The 20,663-nt window shown below is 42.8% G+C and overlaps 1 protein-coding gene across 1 annotated transcript in view; it reads right to left on the bottom strand.

The window, feature by feature from the left end:
• FBH1 (F-box DNA helicase 1) overlaps positions 1–20,663 on the bottom strand; it is a 95,014-nt gene that overhangs the window by 56,896 nt on the left and 17,455 nt on the right. Inside the window, exons 6-8 of the mRNA XM_075208577.1 lie at positions 9,832–10,022; positions 6,409–6,492; positions 4,842–4,936 (exon numbers count right to left, since the gene is read on the bottom strand). Coding sequence (XP_075064678.1) covers positions 4,842–4,936; positions 6,409–6,492; positions 9,832–10,022 — 370 coding nt within the window. The remainder of the gene's footprint in view (positions 1–4,841; positions 4,937–6,408; positions 6,493–9,831; positions 10,023–20,663) is intronic.

Genomic DNA, 20,663 nt, shown 5'->3' with positions numbered 1-20,663 from the left:
TCACAAACTACTATTATGAAAGTATTTGATTTAGATAATAATATGAAAGTAAAATATAAGAAGAGTCATGAAAGATAAGAGTTGAGGTTTTGAGGAAGTTTGTTTATAGAGGTATAGTAGAAGATTGGAGTTGTTAACTAATTTAAATAATTAGAGATGGATTAAGATTAAGAATAAGTGAACCGACGGAAATTTTTTAAGTGAATATACACCTTAGATTGTGGGCCCTATAAGCATTACAAACGTATAAAGTATACATTTATGATCCCTATAGCCAAGATAATTAGTGGATTACATTTTAGGGTGAATGAGGTTGCCTTTCTTTTTATTTTCTCTATGCTTAACTATGAAGAGAATCATATTTAAGCTTATTTTTCCCTAGTTATTACCATAAAAAGCAATATTTATCCCAATGTGCTAAAAAGGGAAGGCGACCGATCCTAAAAAGATAATATAAAATTCACTTGCATAGACCAAAATATAAAGTTATACCTATTTGAATCAATGCATCGCAAAATGTAAAATATGATTTAGTCATGAAGGCGCTAGTTAAGTTTCAGCTATCCGAACATGTATTACATCAATATTAACTTTAATGGTAACAATGATTCCAATAATAACATTAGAAGATGTTCATTAGTGGTGTTAACAATATTCTTATATATACGAGTCAAGTGTTAAATGTAGTTAATTTACAAAATATACATTTATTTTCTAAAAACACATATGACAGAAATGGAAAAGTAAAGCACAAAAGTCTAGAACACTAGCCTTTTGGACATAGTCACCTCTGTAACAATGTGTTTGTCCAAACAAGCTTTGTATATGAAACATTACTAGAATGTACAGGAAGAGTTAATATGCACAGGTCTTCTTATGGAATGATTTGCCCCACTTGCCTCTATCCTGGTAAATAAATTATATTATATATATATATATATATATATATATATATATATATATATTGTAACAAAGGGAGGCATTTTTCTGACAAGAGGCAGAGAAAGTATACAAACAGAATAAAACATTGGCACAGTTATGCACCTAGGTTGAGATTAAACCAGGTAAAAACGCATGTGTAGTTTAAAGTTTGTTAACTTACATGATTTCCTCTCAGCAAACAGACAGGGTGTGTCTGTTTGTGCAAACAGAGCCAGTGATGGGTGTTTTCTTTTAAAGAGAAGGTGGGTGTGTCACCTGCCCATCAAGCTAAGGCTGGGGGAGGAGCAACATGTATAAAAGCTTGATTGTGTTATTTGTTCAGTGAGACCAAAGCTGGGGTAGCTGGCTGGTCTTGAGAGAGAGCCGGTCTATGTATAGCAAGCGTTTAGGGTCTCCATAATTGCTGTGAAAGTATACGGTGTCAAAACATTTATCATCCTGACAATAAAGCTACCTAAAATGGAAGAAGTTGTACGCGTTTGCTTCTGCAGTAGCGGGCTCCTGCCACAAATATATATATATATATATATATATATATATATATATACATATATATATATATATATATATATATATATATACACACATATATATATATATATATATATATATATATATATATATATATATATATATATATATATATTTGTACACACACACACATATAGCATTTCTACACACACACTATATGGACAAAAGTATTGGGACCCTTGACCATTACACCAACAGGGGCTGTAATGACATTGTATTCAAATACATATACTTTAATATGGAGTTGTTCCCTCTTTTGCAGCGACAACAGTTTTACTCTTCTTGGAAGGCTTTCCACAAGATTTTGAAGACACATTCATTCTGTAAAGCATATATGGGGTCAGGCACTGATATTGAACGAGAAGGCGTGGCTTGCAATCTCCGTTCCATTTCATTCCAAAGGTGTTCGATGGGGTTGAGGTCAGGGCTCTGAGTGGGCCAGTCAAGTTCTTTCACATCGAACTCATCGAACCATGTCTTTGTAGAGCTGGCTTTGTGCACTGGGACACAGTCATGTTGAAATAGAAAAGGGCCTTCCCTAAACTGTTGCCACAAAGTTGGAAGCACAGCATTGTCCAAAATGACTTGGTATGCTGAAGCATTAAGATTGCCCTTCACTGGAGAAAAGGGGCCTAGCCCAAACTCTGAAAAACAGCCCCATACCATTATCCCTTCTCCACCAAACTTCACAGTTGGCATCCGCCAAACCCAGACCCACGCACCTGACTGTCAAACAGAGAAGCATGATTCATCACTCCACAGAACAAGTGTTCACTGCTCCACAGTCCAATGTTGGTATGCCTTTCACCATTCCATCCAATGCTTGGCATTGGTCTTGGTGATGTGAGGCTTGCATGCAGCTGTTAGGTCATGGAAACCCATTCCACTGAGCCCCCGCTGCACAGTTTTTGTGCTTACATTAATACCAGTGGAAGTTCAGAACTCTTCAACTATGGAATTAGCAGAGTATTGGCGACTTTTACGCACCATGCGCTTTACCAGTCATTGGCCCCACTATGTGATTTTACGTGGTCTTCCGCTTCATGGCTGAGTAGTTGTTGTTCCTAAACGCTTCCACTTTCTAATAATATCACTTACAGTTGGCCATGAAATAGCCAGCAGAGATGAAATTTCACGAACCATCTTATTGCAAAGGTGGCATCTTATCACAGTACCACTCTTAAAGTCAATGAGTTCTTAAGAACGACCTATTTTGTATCACAAATGTCTGCAAATGGAGACTGCATGGCTAGGTGCTTGATTTTATACACCTCTGGCAACGGGTCTGATTGAAACACCTCAATTAAATAATTAACAACTGCAGTCAAATACTTTTGTCCATATAGTTTATGTTCTCCAGATTCGATGATATATTTTGGCTGAACCCGGATTTCCGAAACCGAAACATGGTTTGTACAATTTGTTCAGACAACCCCTCAGCTTGATCTTGTCTTCAACAGAGATGTCATTAAAGCCAGATGGGCCATAATCCGATATGACAAAAGGGTCCTTGAGTTAAGAGGTCTGTGCATAGCGGCAGACACCACGACTGACCCTTTGCCATGGAGAGCATGTCCATGTACCAGGGCCTCCGAGGCCAATTCGGTATCACTAAAGATAGAATGACCACCTAAACATGGGCCTCAGCCCACTGAATGATCTGATGGGTCTCTGCATGACCAATGGACTCCTTGTGTCGCCCTGGTGATTGAGGTATGCCACCTCTGTGGGATTGTCCGACTTAATCTTCACCGCCCTTCCCTGTAGCAAATGTTTCGCCCTGATCAGAGCACAGAACACTGCCCGCAGATCCAATACATTATTGGGAAGTCTGGGTTCCTTTAGAGTCCAAAAACTCTGAAACCGAGCGTGAAGACAGATGGCACCCTAACTCCGAAGGCTGGTATCCATTGTAAGCAAGATCCAATCCCAGATCCAGAATGGACGACTCCTGCAGAGAATTTGTGTCTGTAGCCACCAAAGGAGTGACCAACGCACACAATGAGACAGACAGCCAACAGAACTCTTACCATCTTCTGCAAGGCCAGAATCTTGTTCGGAGGTAAGTACACCGATTGATGTAGGGTATCGGATAACAGTCACAAAAAGGTTATCCATTTGGTTGAGGTCAACTTGGACCAGGGAGCGGATGGCCTCTCACAGAGCTAGTCGCTTTTGTGGACAAGCGGGAAGTCCCGTGGTAATGAACCGCTTGGGAGAAAGACCAAAAAGATCGATCACGTCCCCCAGGTCCATAACACCCCCACACCCAGGCATCCATGGTAGACTGGAACCACTGATCCCTGAACAGGAGAAGAGACGGACGACCGTAGAGGGGCAGAATGCCCATCACAATGACTGTTTGTCTGCTGAGAAGTACAGGCCTGACATCCATGCTGCAGACCACCCCTGGGGGGCAGAAAAGTGATCTTTGAAGGACTGATCCGCAGAGTACTGCCCCCGTATATCTGCCAAAAGCGCAAAAGGAACGAAACATTCGGCTTGGAGCATTTACAGGGAAAAAAATACTTTTTCCCACCAGTTGCTTAAATGATAATGGTGAAGAGCTGAGGGCCAAACAAAACCCCTCCAGAAAACGGAATCTCTTCCAAGAGCCTTTTTAGACTCAACATCGGCCTCCCAGAGAATCTGATGCGCAGACGCTGCAGAGGAAGATATCAGTCCTGCGTCCCTGGGCTCCACAAGGCCCAGCACTGGATTGACAGGCATCCAGCAGGACAGCCCCCTCCACTAACTCAATGCCTAGCAGTGGCTCACGCATCTCACAGTGACCCCTGCCTGACACAGTCCGCAAACAATTCTATTTTAAATGTCTGCTGTAAAATTTGCTGGATGAGGGTACACTTACCTGCTGCCATCCCTCCTGCATGCAATGTGGCAGTGGCTGCTTTCATGCAGCTGCTACTATGGAGTACAGGCACAGTGTGCGGGGACTGTGCCCTGCTCCTAGGAGGATATAAATAAAGTTGGGAGTGCAGGGGGTGTGGCAGCAGAGGTACCTCCAATCCCCCTCTCCAGGCAGCGCACAGCCGTCCATGCTGTGCGCTGCAATTACACGGCCACCGATGCGGCTGTTTTCGTAGGGCACTTAAACTAAACTGAGCTAACAGGAAGTGGGGTATAGAGAGGGAGGAGCTAGAGTTTTTTTTAAAGTGCTAGTTTGTCCTGTCCCTATTCTATACCCCCCAACGTCCATGATGTGTCCCAAAGGAGGATAGAGAAAAGGGGTTTGACTTCATTATTATTTTAATGTTTTCATTCATATAATTGCAATGATATCAACTCACTGTAGTAATTTGAAACTTTAAATCCCAAATTGATATAATACATTTTTATCAATTTCTTACCTGCGAAAGCCATGATTTTTACAACTTGTCCATGTTTAATGTCATGGTTAATTATTTGCTGCTGCTCGTTTGTGAGATTGAAGACGGGCTTGTTTCTAGAATTTATAAAGAAGAATTAACATCTATATATATATATATATCGAAGACATTGCAGCTGCTTTATCAACACTTTCCAACAGTCCAGCATTTCTCCAGGAAGTAACCTTGAACCTTGTGTAAAGTCTGGTATAGTTTCCACAACACTTTAAAATTTACATAGCTTTTATTTACTTCATATTAAAAATGGCCTCCTCATTGCCCATGGCATACCGCTGTCCAAGGTGTACATATGGAGTAAGGCAACAAAACTGACCACCATGAATAACATAGTGATGTCTTAAAATATTGGGCAATGACAAACCACGATAATGTTTCATTGAATAAAGAAGAGGTGCTGTCTGGTGGTACAGTTATCAGTATAATAGGTCAGTGTGTAAACCTGCGTGGCAATATTAGTGTAAAGTCTAATATGTAAAGTGCTTTTGTGAGTGGGAGACTATTATATGCGAGTTGTGTAGAGGTATTTTTGTAGACAGTGTGTGTGTATTTGACGGGGTAGTGTAATATGTAATTCTGTGAGTTTTATTGGTGTGTTTTAAGTATATAACTGTAGCCCAGGAATAGACAAATCCAGTGGTACTCCCTTATGTACTATGTCCTCTATCTGGAATGATTACTCTTTAACACACATCTGTAGTATGTGGTTTACGAAATTTTGAACTAGTTGCTGCCATTATCTCCCATGTAAAGTGTTCTGCAATACTGTGCTATTACAGGGGTTAGAGCCATATTTCAATATTTGCATCAAGCACTAGTCACGTGATAACAACAGTTTATGTGCAAAAGTGTGGCTCCTGCTATTGTAATATTACAGCATTCCAGAATGCTGTGCGTAGGAGATATTTATACCAGCAACCAGTTCTAAATAGTCACTGGCTGCTGCAGTGGTGTTGGGTACACAATAATCTTTTAGCGCACATTGTGTCAGCGTACAGCTGTACATTATAGTAGTCCTGTGTTGGTACGTAGGTCTACTATAATATGGGCACAGGCTGGTACCTCTATGGCATAGGACTAGTTTATTATATGTATATTATGTGAATATTGTGTGTGGGGCACAAGCTTGTAAGTGTAGCACCCTAAGTTTGGTATCTTTGAGGCCACAGGCTGGTATATAATGTCATAAATTATATATTATGTATATAATGTCACTTGTATGTGGCTGGTACAGTGTGTGGCGCACAAGCTGGTATAGTAATCTCTGGGCACACATATAAGGGAATATGGCAAGGATTAGTTACATATTATCCTTTCAGAATAGAGTGTATTATCCTGGCCTTGGGTCTGCTGCTGTGTGTGCCATCTTACATTCTTTTTATCATATTGCTGGTGCAGTTAAGAACAACTCTCAGCAGAGAGCTGGGACCCTGTATATCCCAATAAATCGGACAGAAGTAGAAGATAGTAGGGTCAAGGAATAAAATAGGTACACACACACACACACACACACACATACACACACACACACCTGTCTTTTCTAGAAGCAGAAGTTTTCTGAAGCGAGCTGCTGTTCTCCAGGAGACGTAAGCTATAAAAAATATTGTAGTGAATCCTGAAGAAAGAGAAAATACAGTGGGAATTATAGACACATAATCAAGAAAAATGTACATCTATTTAATATTTTCCTACTAGTTCTCATGAAGCTTGAAATGTTAACATAATATTCAATAAACAGTTCTAGATGTCCAAGAGAATGCTTACTTACATTACAGAGAAATGTTACAACAAGTAAAAAAAACATGACTTGTGTATATCTATTAAAGCAAAACTGAAGACAAGGAGATAGGAGAGTCCTGAACACTTAACAATAAAATTAACATGTCACTCCCCCAAAAATCACATCCACACAAACATAACACACACTGCACTGCCACTCTCACAAATCATTGCATGCAGTCACTCCTGTCCACCCCTTGCATGCATAACAGCTGGCTGCAGAACCCTCTCCTCTGGTCCACATCAATCACTATCCTAATAACAGTTCTGTTCATACTCCTGGGGGTAAATGTATGAAATAGCAATTTTTGCAAATCGCCAATATCCAGTGACTTTGCATGGTGAATTTAAAGCAGCAATCGCTTTAAAGGCAAGTTTGAAGAATGAGCAGGAATTGTGATCTAAGTGACCATGGAATGATTTTGGTGCCAAAAGGGGTGGTCTGAGTATCGCAGCAACTACTTATCCCCTGGGATTTTAACACACAGCAGTCTGTAAAAGTTTGCAGGTTGTTTTGATGTGCAAAACAAAACACATCAGTTGCATGGGCGAAAACACCTTATTAATTAGAAAGGTCAGAGGAGTAAGGCCAGACTAGTTCAAGCTGACAGGAAACTGTCAGTAACTAAAATAACCATGTTTTACAACAGTGATATGCAGAAGAGCATCTCTAAACACACAGCACGTTGACCCTTGAAGTGGATGTGCTAAAGCAGCAGAAGACTTCACTGGGTTCCTCATATGTCAGCTAAGAACAGGACACAGGCTCAAGGCTCACCACAACTGGAAGATTGAAAAAACGCTGCCTGTTCGTACGGATCTCAATTTTTGCTGCGACATGCAGATGGTAGGGTCAAAAGTTAGCATAAGCAACAGGAATCCATGGATTCATCCTGCCTTGTATTAATGGTGCAAGCTGGTGGTGTAATAGTGTGGAGTAAGTTTTCTTGGCACACTTTAGACCCCTTAATATCAATTAAGCATTGTTTATATACAACGGTGAACCTGAGCATTATTGCTGATCATGAGCATCTCTTTATGGCCACAGTCTACCTATCATATAAAAGCCACTTCCAGCAGGATAACGCACCATGTCAAAATGTGCACGTCATCTCAAGCTGGTTCCACAAATAAATCATATGAGATTTTACTTTGTTACTATTTAGTACAAAAATAATATGAATAAGCCATCTGTGAAAAGGTAAGTACATCCTGTTTGTTTTTATATAAATAAAGAATGTAATTTGAGCCAGGTGCTAGTCAAGTGATCTGCTTTATTGCATTATGAAGAAGTCCTACCACCTCTACATAAAAGCAGAAGCTTTGATGGTTCAGACTAGAGCATTCATGTTTGTGTTAACACTATTTCAGGGAGAAAAGACATCTGTAGTGACTGCATTTGTTACTGCTCATCAGTCTAGAATGGGTTTCATTTGTGCCAGAACGTAGCAGAATAATGACTAACACTTATTTCTTGCAGGCCTTTATCATCACCAGAGTAAAGTGGGGAACCAAAGTCAACTGCTAGTGATTATGCGTGAGTCAGGCACTGAGTAGAAGTATATAAGTGACACAGAGGTTCTGAGCATAGGTGGTAACTGTCTAAAGTGAAGTGGAGATAGGGTGTCACATGAGTGCAGTGCGTGAGTGCCATGCTCCCTGTGACTAGTTGAATAGTAGTGACAGGCTTTGCCTACTCTCTGCTTTAGACAGGGAGTCACAAAAATGTTTGGACATTCTACAACCTACATACCCTCAGATCTGGTGCACTTCATAGATCCTTCTACTCAGAGGGGGAGTCAACAACTGTCTCGTCATGCTGAGATTAGTAGTATATAAATTACTCCATGTGAGAAAGGAATTGCAAGAGGAGTTATGAACTACAGAGAAGTAGGAATTAAATTACCAGGGAGGGTGCAAAATAATTGCAGGTTTGGGGGGGAAGGTGGACTACAGAGTGAGAAAATGAATTACAGGGGGAGGGAGGGGTGGAATTTAACACAGAGTGAGGGGGATTTTGTGACTCAGTACCGCACAAATAGAGCTTTGTCCCGAATGCAGAGACAAAGCAAGGAAGTATGTGCCCTATTGCATTGCTTTGCAATACAGAGTGACATCAGAAGGAAGCTGCACACAGCATTACAAGGGAGAATGGAGAGGGAGTGGGTTGGAGGTTGATTAGCACTTGTGTTATGTGTGTTATGTCTTAGTGACCCCACTGTGAACATTTCATGCCCTCTCCAAGGGCTTGCTGTGCCCCTCCAGCGGGGCGTCACCACTTATGCAGTGAGAATTACAAATGAAGAACATTGAATGCAGTTGCCAATATGCCCAGGACTGGGCTTCACTGCAAATTCACCCAAAGATCAGACCGTATAATCTCTGAGAAATACAAAGAACCCAAAATATATTTCTACTGGCCCCTGTCAACATGGTTTAAAAAAAAAAAAAAAAAGTCAAGACAAGTATGGGTTTCATGGACAGAAGAGGCTGAAGTGTAATTGTTTGGTCTTAAAACACAGTGCCATGTTTGTCAAAAAGTCACTGCTCTGTTAGTTGAATGAAGAAGGATTTACTGCTAAGTATTTTTTATGTCTGAATTTTTCTTACACAGATTCATGCATGACAGGAAATTCATATAACAGCACTAAGATTCCCTGAAGATTCAACATCCGACAGATTCAGTTGCTGCCCCTTTGATCCCCAGTACACATTCAAAGTGAATACTATGTGCTGAATGCCACAGCGATAGCAGTTTGCACATTGGGGATCCATCAGAGCCTAACCTTACTCTAGGATGTCCCCAATGTGTGAAACTTACCTACACCACATCACACATTGTGTGACACTTGTGCATTTTGTGGGAGTGTAACACACGCTCCCAAAAATGTGTGAATGTCTTTCAGATTTCAGTTGGACCACAACCTCCCAAATTACGCTTGCTCCCCAATAGTTGTCTTCCTAATATGGCCACTACCCTCCATTTCTCCAAAATTAAGATTCTGGTCATTGATGGTATCCCAAAAGGGAGTAATATTCAAAACAAAAATTACACACAAAAACATTAAACATGCACATTAGATCTTTGGTAAAATTTACAGATGTGTTTTGAAAATACTTCTTTTCACATGCTTACATATTTTTTAAATATACAATTTACTAATTCATTATATACCTGTTACTAATGAGAATATTCTGCTCTCTCATTGCAAACAGAATTGTTGCCAGGCAGTATAAGGATTCCATGATTTCCCCCAGTCTTAGGCTTGACCTAGAATTTTGCAGACATCTAATGAGCCTCTGGAAATCACCCACTTCAGTTGATAGGAGCAGAATCACTACCACCACTGCCCAAGCATTTACTGTCTGGAATAAGAATAATAATGCATAAACTGTTAAGTGTGACAGGAGAGATTTAATCATATGTAAAATGATAAAAGCTTATATCTGTAACACAAGATTTTAGATGTATGTTAGACAAAGCATGATAAATACAATAAGTGAGGGTATAATTATAATGAAAGCCTTAAAACACATATCTCTACATATATTCTTCCCTTATTAAACATTCGGTGCCTGGGCCGTTCATGTTTGTCCTGTTCCCTCATCTACTGCCACAGGATATCAGCCAACAGCAAGTCCTAACACTCTACTCACCCTCCTGTGCAAATATTAATCCGCCTTACCATCACTAAATGCATCAGATTAAAACAACATACCTGAGCCAAAAAATAAAAAAAAGTTATATTCGCACTAGGTAAACTATTACTACAGATCCTTATGTGGGTACAACCTACATCTCAGAGTACATGAATTCAGAGGAGTGTTTTATGTTGTATATGTCTTTTGATTTTAATATTTCGCTAGCTTTTCGTATTGAGGAGGATTACACATTTGGATTATTTTAAATATACCAATAAAATTTATGTTTTACATGCAGTTTATCTATCTATCTATAGTTAATGAGTGCCCCTTTAAAACATTCTTTTTCCTTTTCTTTTAACATACCTGAGCTGCCTGGAATAATTTATATGGAATAAATTATATCCATGAAAACTTTGCAATTCCTGTAGAATGCAGAGTCGCAGGTATCTTAAGATACCTGCAAATCTGCAAAGCACAGAAATTTCATATATTTGCATATGATACGCTAAATGCATAGTAGGTAGCTAGATAAACAGACATATTGAATTTGCCCCAGGTGGGACTTGAAGTAAAAATCTCTCTCAACATGGAATGGATCAAAATTGAAATAAAAAATCATCATCATTTATTTATTAGCGCCAGCAGATTCAGTAGCGCTTTACAATTGAGAGCAAACAGTAATAAAACAATACAGGGTAATACATACAGAGAGGTAAAATGCAATTAATCTCTAACTAAAGAAAAAGCTCCTGGCCCAGATGGCAATATAAGTCATTTTTACATAACATTTCAACAGGAATTAATCCTGATTCTCACTAAACTTTACAATGAGGGATATGACAAGGTCCAGTTTCCAAAAGAGATGTTAGGAGACACAATTATAGCTATTCCAAAACCTTGCAAAGACTCTGCGCAAATTCTGTCAGAATTATCGCCCAATTGCACCGTGAAACACATATAACAGAATATACACTAAACAAATTACAAATAGTTTAGGGGCTCATTATTCCTAGTTTACTGAATACAGACCAATTCGGTAGGCAGGCCCCAGACAATACTAAGCGTGCTTAATCATTAATCTTGCTTTCTCTGGATGCAGAGAAACCATTTGTTAAGCTACATTGGGGATGTTTGACTGAATCTTGAAAAAAAATTGGTGTTTCAATATAGATTTCTGAAGTCAATTGTGACCTTATACGCTCAGTCTTCTGCCCAAATTTTCAGAGCCATTAGCGGAAAAAAAATCAGAATGTCTAACGATATCAAGGGTGTTAAACCTCATGACTTACCACATAAGCTTTGTCTGTTAGCAGATGATATTTTGCTATTTGTGTCCAGCTCAGAGACCTCATTACTGTCCTAACCTAACCTAGAAGAATATTCTGCAGCCTCCTTCTATTGACTCCACACAACTAAAACAGAGGCATTACCATTACCCACAGGGCTTCAGAGTAAACTCAAGGACAAATTTGAATATGCTTGGCAAGAGAAATCTTTAATCTACTTGTGTATCCAAATCCCCACTATTACCTGCCCTTAATATCTAAATTAACCAATCTTACCAAAGATTGTAAAAACTATAAGGTTTTGTGGCTGGGCTGAATAGCAGGCATAAAAATCATGTTGTTATTTAAAGCATTATATCTCTTTAGGAAAGTCCCATAGCTACTTCCGAATAAATTGCTCAATAAGTTCTATTCTGTGATATCAGCTTTTATTTAGAAAAATAAAAAGCGATGTTGGCAAGAGATGTATATCTCATCCCATGTCAGAAGGTAGGATTGGTTTTCCCAAGCTGGAATATTACCAGTTAACCTGCTTACTGGACGAACTGAAAGATTTACATGCAACCAATTTGTAAAAGTTGTGGGTTAGTCTAGAAAACAATATGAACTGCCCTTTCCCCACAAAAGACTTAATATGGACCCTAAAGATAGACTGTTCTGCAGAAATGCCTCTAAAGCCAGTTTTGCTACACTACAAGCAAGGGATACACTTGTAGACAATGCAGATTACAATTGTGCTGCCTTCCCTTAATCTACCTATAGTTAGCCTGGCAAAAATCTGCACAAAAATCTAAATTTGTATAATTGGCATATCTCTGGAGTGCCTACTGCTAAACACCTATGTTCAGATTCGACACTCATTTACATTTTTTCAACTTCAAGAAAGGTTTCAAATCCCCTTCCATGACTTTTATATATTATTAAAGTAATTCTATAGTTTTCAAATAAGCATTGCATAGGCGATTATATTGTGTTTCTAACGCACAAAGTGATTTATTTTAGCGGATGTAAATAGTCAACAATTCAATACATTATTATATTATGATACAGTACAGTACAACCAATACCAAAAGATAAATACATACCGCTTGCGCTACGCTGCGCTAACCACGGGCACCCCTGGACAGTGATTCACCTTAGAATACTGTGATCAGTGAAGTCTGAGAGCTGGGTGCACAGCTATGATCATATATACACAGTCAGTGTTACAGAGAACAATAGAGATGACGTAGATTGTTTCTATAGGTCCAGACGTTGGGTGGGTCGAGGGTAAACAGGTCATAGGCTGATTCAATCTAAGGAATCCAAAGGTGGGGGGTAATCTCTCCAGGGGATCTGCTCCTTTCTTCCCGCCAATGCTCCAGTTACAACTAAGTCAATTAGCATTTCATAGCCAACATCATACAAAGGTTTATTCCCTAATATCAATAACTAAAGTATGCAATGTGCGATCCCTTCGCCGACTGCGCCGGACAGCTGCTGATGAATAGGGCTTTAATATGACACTAGGCATGATACCTTTCCTATAACCTGAACCTTGAATATCACTGAAGTGTACGTATAATCATATATATATATATATATACTACTAATAAACCAAATACTATCTGCTCATAAATTACATTACGTGGCATACGGATCGCAATCGCATGGCAAAACGATATTAAACCAATATACTTTCGTTCATCCAATTATACGACTTCGACAGTCCACCCTTTGATAGTATAATAAACTATCACCTTAAAGATGTTATATGCAGGATCTCAGTACCACGTTTCATTGTTATGTAATACAAGTCCCCCTTGGTGTATGACCACGCTGTTTGTAGATCTAAACAAGTTATCATAAGAGAGAATCTTAATCCTCTAAACGACTTCTTCTTTTACTATAAACTGTACACTTCTGGAGCTTGGAGATAACCTTTTGTATGCCCTTCAAGGGTGCAATAAAACACATAATACATTATTTGGAAAGGTACAAGGTACAATAGAACATGTATCAGCTATACAGAATACTCTACTACAGTTCTTCAAGTTTAACAGGTTCTTCTGTTACGTGGCGTACGGATCGCAATCGCACGGCAAAACGCTATTAAACCAATATACTTTCGTTCATCCAATTATACGACTTCGACAATATACTTCCAGTTACGACATTATACCCACAGCTACTGAATAGGTCGGACCCATCTTATTTCTGTGTCATCCGTTGCTCTGTCTTGCCTTTTCTCCCCAAATCATAATGGAGGCATGAAATCTTGGTATCACTTCATACTGAGAGCTAAGAAACTGAGTTAATCCCTACTGCATCTGAAATGGGAGCTCGCTTAAAAACTACTCTAACAGAAGAGTGGGAGAGAATCTTTAAAAACAACCATCTGTTATGAGTCGCGGCTCCCCGACGGGCCGCCACGACTCACTTCCTGTGTCCTCGGACGTCATCACTTCCGCCCCCCACGTGCCGGTTGCCTGGGCAACAACCGGGACGCTCTGCCTCGCCTGCCGCAGCACCCGGCCAGCTGTCCTACAGCCGGGCACATGCGTGCAGAAGGAAAATGCAGAAAAGGTAAAATTAATCTTGTTTTGACCTAATGAGGGTCTCTCTTGTGGCGCTGCATTTATATGCTTGTATTGGCTGTGTATTCTGGGCATTATTGCTGGTCTCGGCATTGCATACTGTGATTATGTTACTGGGAGGAGTCCCGCTGCTCACGGCTCCTATTGGTTCTTCTCGCTACTTAAGGCAGTGAGGACTGAGCCTCACTGCCAGTTATAGCTCCCAGTGTAGCTAGGCTCCCTGTTCCTATTTCTGCTCCTTGATTGTTTTTGCTTAGACCTGATCTCCCGTGTATGACCCCTGGCTTGTTTCTGGACCCTGTTGTATTGCCTGTGACCTCTGACCTCGGATTGTGCTTGGAATTTCTTTGTCTGCTGCTGGCCCTCGACCCCTGCCTGGATTTCACTCTGCTGTTGCTTTTACCCTCCATAGCTGGGTTCTCCCCAGTCAGCGCTCATCTCTCGACCCTCTGTCTGTGGCCAAGTCTGTCCCCACCACTAGGAGCTCCAGTGAACACCAGACTTCGGAGCAGACTCCGGGTTTTGACGTGCTGACTGGAGGGGTTCCTAACATTATAACTGGCCCAAAATACGATCCTATTTTCCTCTGATGGATCCCAGCCCGGCTCAAGTCCTAGCAGGACAGATCCAGGCTGTTTCACAGGTGGTTCAGGACCTTTCACTCAGACTTTCTGCTCAAGAAGAAGCCAGCAAGGCCTCACAAGCAACTCTGGCACCTGCTCCTGAGCCTAAGTTAAATGTTCCGGACCGCTTCTCCGGGGACAGAACCCTGTTCCGGAATTTTAAAGCGAGCTTGAAGCTGTATTTCAGCCTCAGGCCCGTTCCTCCGGTTCGGAGCAAAAAAGGGTTGGTATAATCATCTCCTTACTTCAGGGCGATCCCCAATCCTGGGCATTCAATCTGACCCCTGTTAATCCTGCTCTGCAGTTTGTAGATGCCTTTTTGCAACGCCCTTGGTCTCCTATATGATGACCCAGATCGGGTGGCCTCTGCCGAATCACACCTAAGAGCACTAAGACAAGGGTGGCGTACAGCAGAAGAGTATTGCGCCAAGTTCAGACGTTGGTCGGTCGATAGCCAGTGGAATGACCCCGCACTACGGAGTCAGTTCTGGCTAGGGCTCTCAGAGCAGATAAAGGACTCCTTGGTCCAGTACCCTTCGTCACCTTCCCTGGAGGCTTTAATGCAATTAGTTATTAAGATTGACCGCAGGATCAAAGAAAGGAGGTCCGAGAAGGAGGCCGCCTCGCCATCCTGGTCCTCTCCAGCCGTCTACCTGGTCCCTCAGGACTTGCCGGAGCCCATGCAGTTAGGCGCTTATCGCCTGTCCCCTGAGAAAAGGTCCAGGAAGTGGTCGCAGGGGCTATGTCTATACTGTGGCAATAAGGGCCATCTCTTGCGTAACTGCTCTAACAAGGCGGGAAAATATTAGACCTAGGAGTAAAGGAAGAGATACTCCCAGGTCTCCAAATGGTCTCTTCCAAGAATTCCGTCCTCATCCCTGCTCGGATCATGTATGGAGATAGATCTGTTTCCATCTCTGCTTTCCTAGACAATGGTGCAGCTGGAAATTTTCTGGATGTAAACTTTGCCAAAGCACTTGGTATTCCTTCACTAAATTTGGACTCGGAAATCACGGTCTGCGGACTAGACGGTAGACCATTGACTGATGGAAGGATCTCATGTCAAACTCCTCCTTTGTACCTTACTGTGGGAGCTCTCCATTCTGAAGCTTTCTCGTTCTTCCCGATTCCCTGTTCCTCCGTACCATTGAACTTGGGGCATCCTTGGCTCCAACTCCACAATCCTCACATCGATTGGAACACTGGGGAAATCCCACAATGGGGTAAGGCCTGTTCATCAACCTGTCTTGTCCTACTTCTTCGGGTTGTTCAGCCTTGTCCTGAATCTCTTCCTTTACCTCACCAGGAGTTCCACGACGTGTTCTCTAAGAAGGAAGCAGACTCTCTGCCCCCGCATCGTAGCTATGATTGCTCCATTGATCTGGTTCGAGGTGCCAAGCTTCCTAAGGGAAGATTATATGCCCTGTCCATTCCTGAGACTAAGGCTATGGACGACTATGTGGAGGAAAACCTACGTAAGGGATTCATTTGAACGTCTAAATCACCCGTAGGAGCGGGTTTCTTCTTTGTGGCAAAAAAAGATGGGAGTCTCCGTCCGTGCATAGACTATCGGGGTCTGAATGGGATGACCGTGAAGAATACCTATCCTTTGCCTCTCATCTCCGTGCTCTTTGATCAGCTCAAACAAGCCACGGTCTTCTCCAAGATTGATCTGAGAGGGGCATATAATTTGGTCCGGATCAAGGAGGGGAATGAGTGGAAGACGGCCTTCAACACTCATTCGGGCCATTATGAATATCGGGTCATGCCCTTTGGCCTATGTAATGCCCCCGCTGTGTTCCAAGATTTCATTAATGATGTTTTACGAGAATTTCTGGGAAAGTTCGTGGTGGTATGCCTTGACGACATATTGATCTATTCCAAGTCACTGGAGCATCACCGTATTCATGTCAAAAAGGGCTCCTCAAACTACGCCAGCACTACCTCTTTGCAAAACTTGAGAAATGCGAGTTTGAAGTCACCCAGGTCACGTTCCTCGGATAGGTCATCTCTCCTTGTGGCTTCTCTATGGACCCCAGTAAGGTCCAGGCAGTTCTCGATTGGATCCGGCCAAGCAATCTAAAAGCAATTCAAAAGGTTTTTAGGATTCGCTAATTATTATAGGCGATTCATCCGGTCATTTTCAGTGTTAGTGGCTCCTATTATTGCCCTTACCCGAAAAGGGGCCAATACTGTTAACTGGTCTTCCGCTGCTTTGACGTCTTTTAAGGCCCTCAAAGATGCCTTCATCTCCGCACCCGTCCACCGACATCCCAACCTGGATCTACCTTTTATTATCGAAGTAGACGCCTCTGACGTCGGGGCCGGTGCCATCCTTTCTCAGAAGGATCTCAATGATCACTGTCTGCACACCTGTGCATTTTTCTCCAGGAAATTTTCCTCCGCAGAAACCCATTACAATGTGGGTAACCGGGAGTTGCTGGCGATCAAGTGGGCGTTTGAAGAGTGGCGTCACTGGCTAGAGGGAGCTAACCATGTAATCACGGTATATACTGACCATAAGAATTTACAATATATACAATCTGCTAAAATTGTGAATTCCAGACAAGCCAAGTGGGTCCTCTTCTTCTCTCGCTTCAACTTCACTATTATCTTCCGGCCAGGATCCAAGAATACTAAGGTGGATGCCTTGTCTCGCAGCTTTATCGCCTCTCATCCTCCCCTCGCAGAACCTACCTTTATTATTCCGGCGTCCAAAATAGTCCTTGGTCTGACTCAGGATCTCGGCGCGACCCTCTGTGGCCTCCAACGTTTGGCACCGCCGGCTACCCCCAGGGGTAAACTATTCGTACCTGATTATCTGAGGAGGATGGTCCTTGCGGAATGCCATGATAATAAAACTTCGGGTCACCCTGGAGTATCCAAGACGGTGGAACTTCTGTCTTGTTCCGTCTGGTGGCCCTCCTTGTCTGTGGATACCAGAGAATTTGTTTTATCCTGTGAATCCTGTGCCAGGCATAAGTCTTCTCGCAAACTTCCTGCAGATCCTCTTATGCCTCTGTCTGTTCCAGTGAGACCCTGGACACACATATCTATGGACTTCATTGTGGAACTACCCCGCTCATCCAGCTTTAACACCATCTGGGTGATAGTAGACAGATTTAGCAAAATGGCCCACTTCATCCCTCTTGCAGGATTGCCATGTGCTAAAACATTGGCGTCTCTATTTTTTCAGCACGTTTTCAAGCTCCATGGACTCCCCGTTAACATTGTCTCGGACCATAGTTCCCAATTTGTCGCCACATTCTGGAGAGCTTTCTGTACTCAATTGGGAATCAAAGTTTGTCTATCATCAGGGTATCATCCACAGTCCAATGCACAAACAGAAAGGGTCAACCAATCCTTGAGCAATTTCTCTGTTTATATGTAACCAAATGCCATAATGACTTGGCTGCTCTGCTTCCATGGGCAGAGTTTGCCTACAACAACTCGTGTCATTCTTCTACTCTGGTGTCCCCATTTTTCTGTAACCTTGGATTTCAACCCCGGTCTAACTCGCTAGAAGTTCCAAATCAATCTAAATCCCGTTCTTCGATTTCTCATCTGTTCCGGATATGGAGAAAAGTTCACATTGCCCTCAAACAGGCTTCCTTCAAGTCTAAACATTATGCTGATCGACACCGCGGACCATGTCCTTTCAAAGTCGGGGACAAGGGATGGTTGTCTATCCGCAACATTAAACTCAAGCAACCCTGTAGGAAGTTAGGTCCCAGGTTCATTGGACCCTTTCCATTATTAGACAAATTAACCCTGTGGCTTTTAAGTTAAAACTTCCTCCTTTACTCAAGATCCCTAATACTTTCCATTGTTCCTTGTTGAAAGCGGTCACAGGGTCGCATAGGTTCAGGCCACATCAATTGCACAGACCTCGTCCTGTCTGAGTCAAAGGGACCAAGAGTTCATCGTTGAAAGAATTCTAGACTTCAAAAAGGTGCAAAGCCAAATCCACTTTTTGGTCCACTGGAAGGGCTACGGCCCAGAGGAACGGTCTTGGGTGCCGCAGAAACATCTCCATGCTGACCAACTCATTAAGGACTTTTTTAAAAAGTATCCTGGGAAACCTGGAGGTCGGGGTACCTTGACCCCTCCTCAAGGGGGGGGGTTACTGTTATGAGTCGCGGCTCACCGAAGGGCCGCCGGGACTCACTTCCTGTGTCCTCGGACGTCCCCATGACGACTGGGACGTTACTTCCGCCCCCCACGTCCCGGTTGCCTGGGCAACAACCGGGACGCTCTGCCTCCCCTGCCGCAGCACCCGGCGAGTTGTCCTACAGCCGGGCGCATGCGCGCAGAAGGAAAATGCAGAGAAGGTAAAATTATTCTTGTTTTGACCTAATGAGGGTCTCTCTTGTGGCGCTGCATTTATATGCTTGTATTGGCTGTGTATTCTGGGCATTATTGCAGGTCTCGGCATTGCATACTGTGATTATGTTACTGGGAGGAGTCCCTGTCACGGGCACTAGGAGTCTTTACCCAGGGATCACCAGGTGATAGGCTTACCAGAGCAGTATAGGTGGTAATATGGTACTCTGGTAGCAGGGTGATCACGGAACAGGAAATAGCAGATGATGAGATGCTCAGGAAAGTCTATGACTAGCAGCACTGGCAATATGGAGGTAGTAATACACGAGGAACTGTATGGACAAAGGACACGTGAAGGTAGTCAGTGGTCTGCGGTAGCAAGTTGTACCACTGCTATAGTGAGGAGGAATGTCCAACAGAAACGAGGAGGTGATGAGAGTCAGCGGTCTGCGGATAGCAAGTTGTACCGCTGTCTGAGTGAAGGAATGGAATCCAAGTGGAGGTATCCGGGGAGTCAGTGGTCTGCGTTAGCAAGTTGTACCACTGCTATGTGAGAGGATACTGGAACAGGTGAAACTGTAAACAGGAGTCAGTGGTCTGCCACTAGCAAGTTGTACCACCGAATATATACGTGAGGAGGTGCACGGGGAGAGACTGCAACACAATATATACACGGGCACCTTGACTTCGATCCACAGCAACATGCACAACATAAATGTATAAACGACCGAACAACACTGCCAACACAGAAAGTCTCCTGAAGCAATCCGGCACGAGACAACACAGTCAATGATGGCAGTAGAGTCAGCAGATAGTACACTCCAGAGGAGAACCAACACAGTCAATGATGGCAATAGACTCAGCGGATAGTACACTCCAGAGGAGAACCAACACAGTCCAGCAAGGTATGCAACACACAGCACAGTCAATGGGAAGTATGCATACCGTGGTTCAGGAGAAGGCAGTCAGACAGGAGTGCAGAGATACCTGAAGGGCAGGAGGCCAGCAGGATACAAGTCCCTGGATGGGTGAAGCAGGGGTCTAGCAGGTGCAGCGCACAGGTAGGTAGACCAGCAGGGAACACAGGAAGGCGTGGAGAGCGGATCAGCAGTAGATGGATGAGTAGCGCTGAGAAGTAACAGCAGCGGGTCTCTGCGGGAACACGGAGGTAACCAATAGCAACCAGCAGGTGCAGTAACGATGGGACACCGGAGCAGAGTTGAACTGGAACAGATGATCACGGAGAGTAGCGGGTAGCAATAGTGGCAGCAGACTCAAGGAAACACGGTAGAGTAGACAAGGACTGAAGACTGAAGCGCACAGAGGCAGCGGATAGGAATCAGCTAAACAGTCACGATGAAACACAGACGGGTTGCAGGTTGAAGACTGTAGTGCACGGAGGCAGCGGATAGGAATCAGCTAGCAGTCACGATGATGAAACACAGACGAGTTGCAGGTTGAAGCCTGTAGTGCACGGAGGCAGCGGATAGGAATCAGCTAGCAGTCACGATGATGAAACACAGACGAGTTGCAGGTTGAAGCCTGTAGTGCACG

The sequence above is a fragment of the Mixophyes fleayi genome, chromosome 4 (assembly GCF_038048845.1).
Source record: "Mixophyes fleayi isolate aMixFle1 chromosome 4, aMixFle1.hap1, whole genome shotgun sequence".
In the NCBI taxonomy this organism is placed as follows: domain Eukaryota; kingdom Metazoa; phylum Chordata; class Amphibia; order Anura; family Limnodynastidae; genus Mixophyes; species Mixophyes fleayi.
Note: the sequence above shows the minus strand (reverse complement) of the source record. Positions and strands in the feature narration are given on the sequence as shown.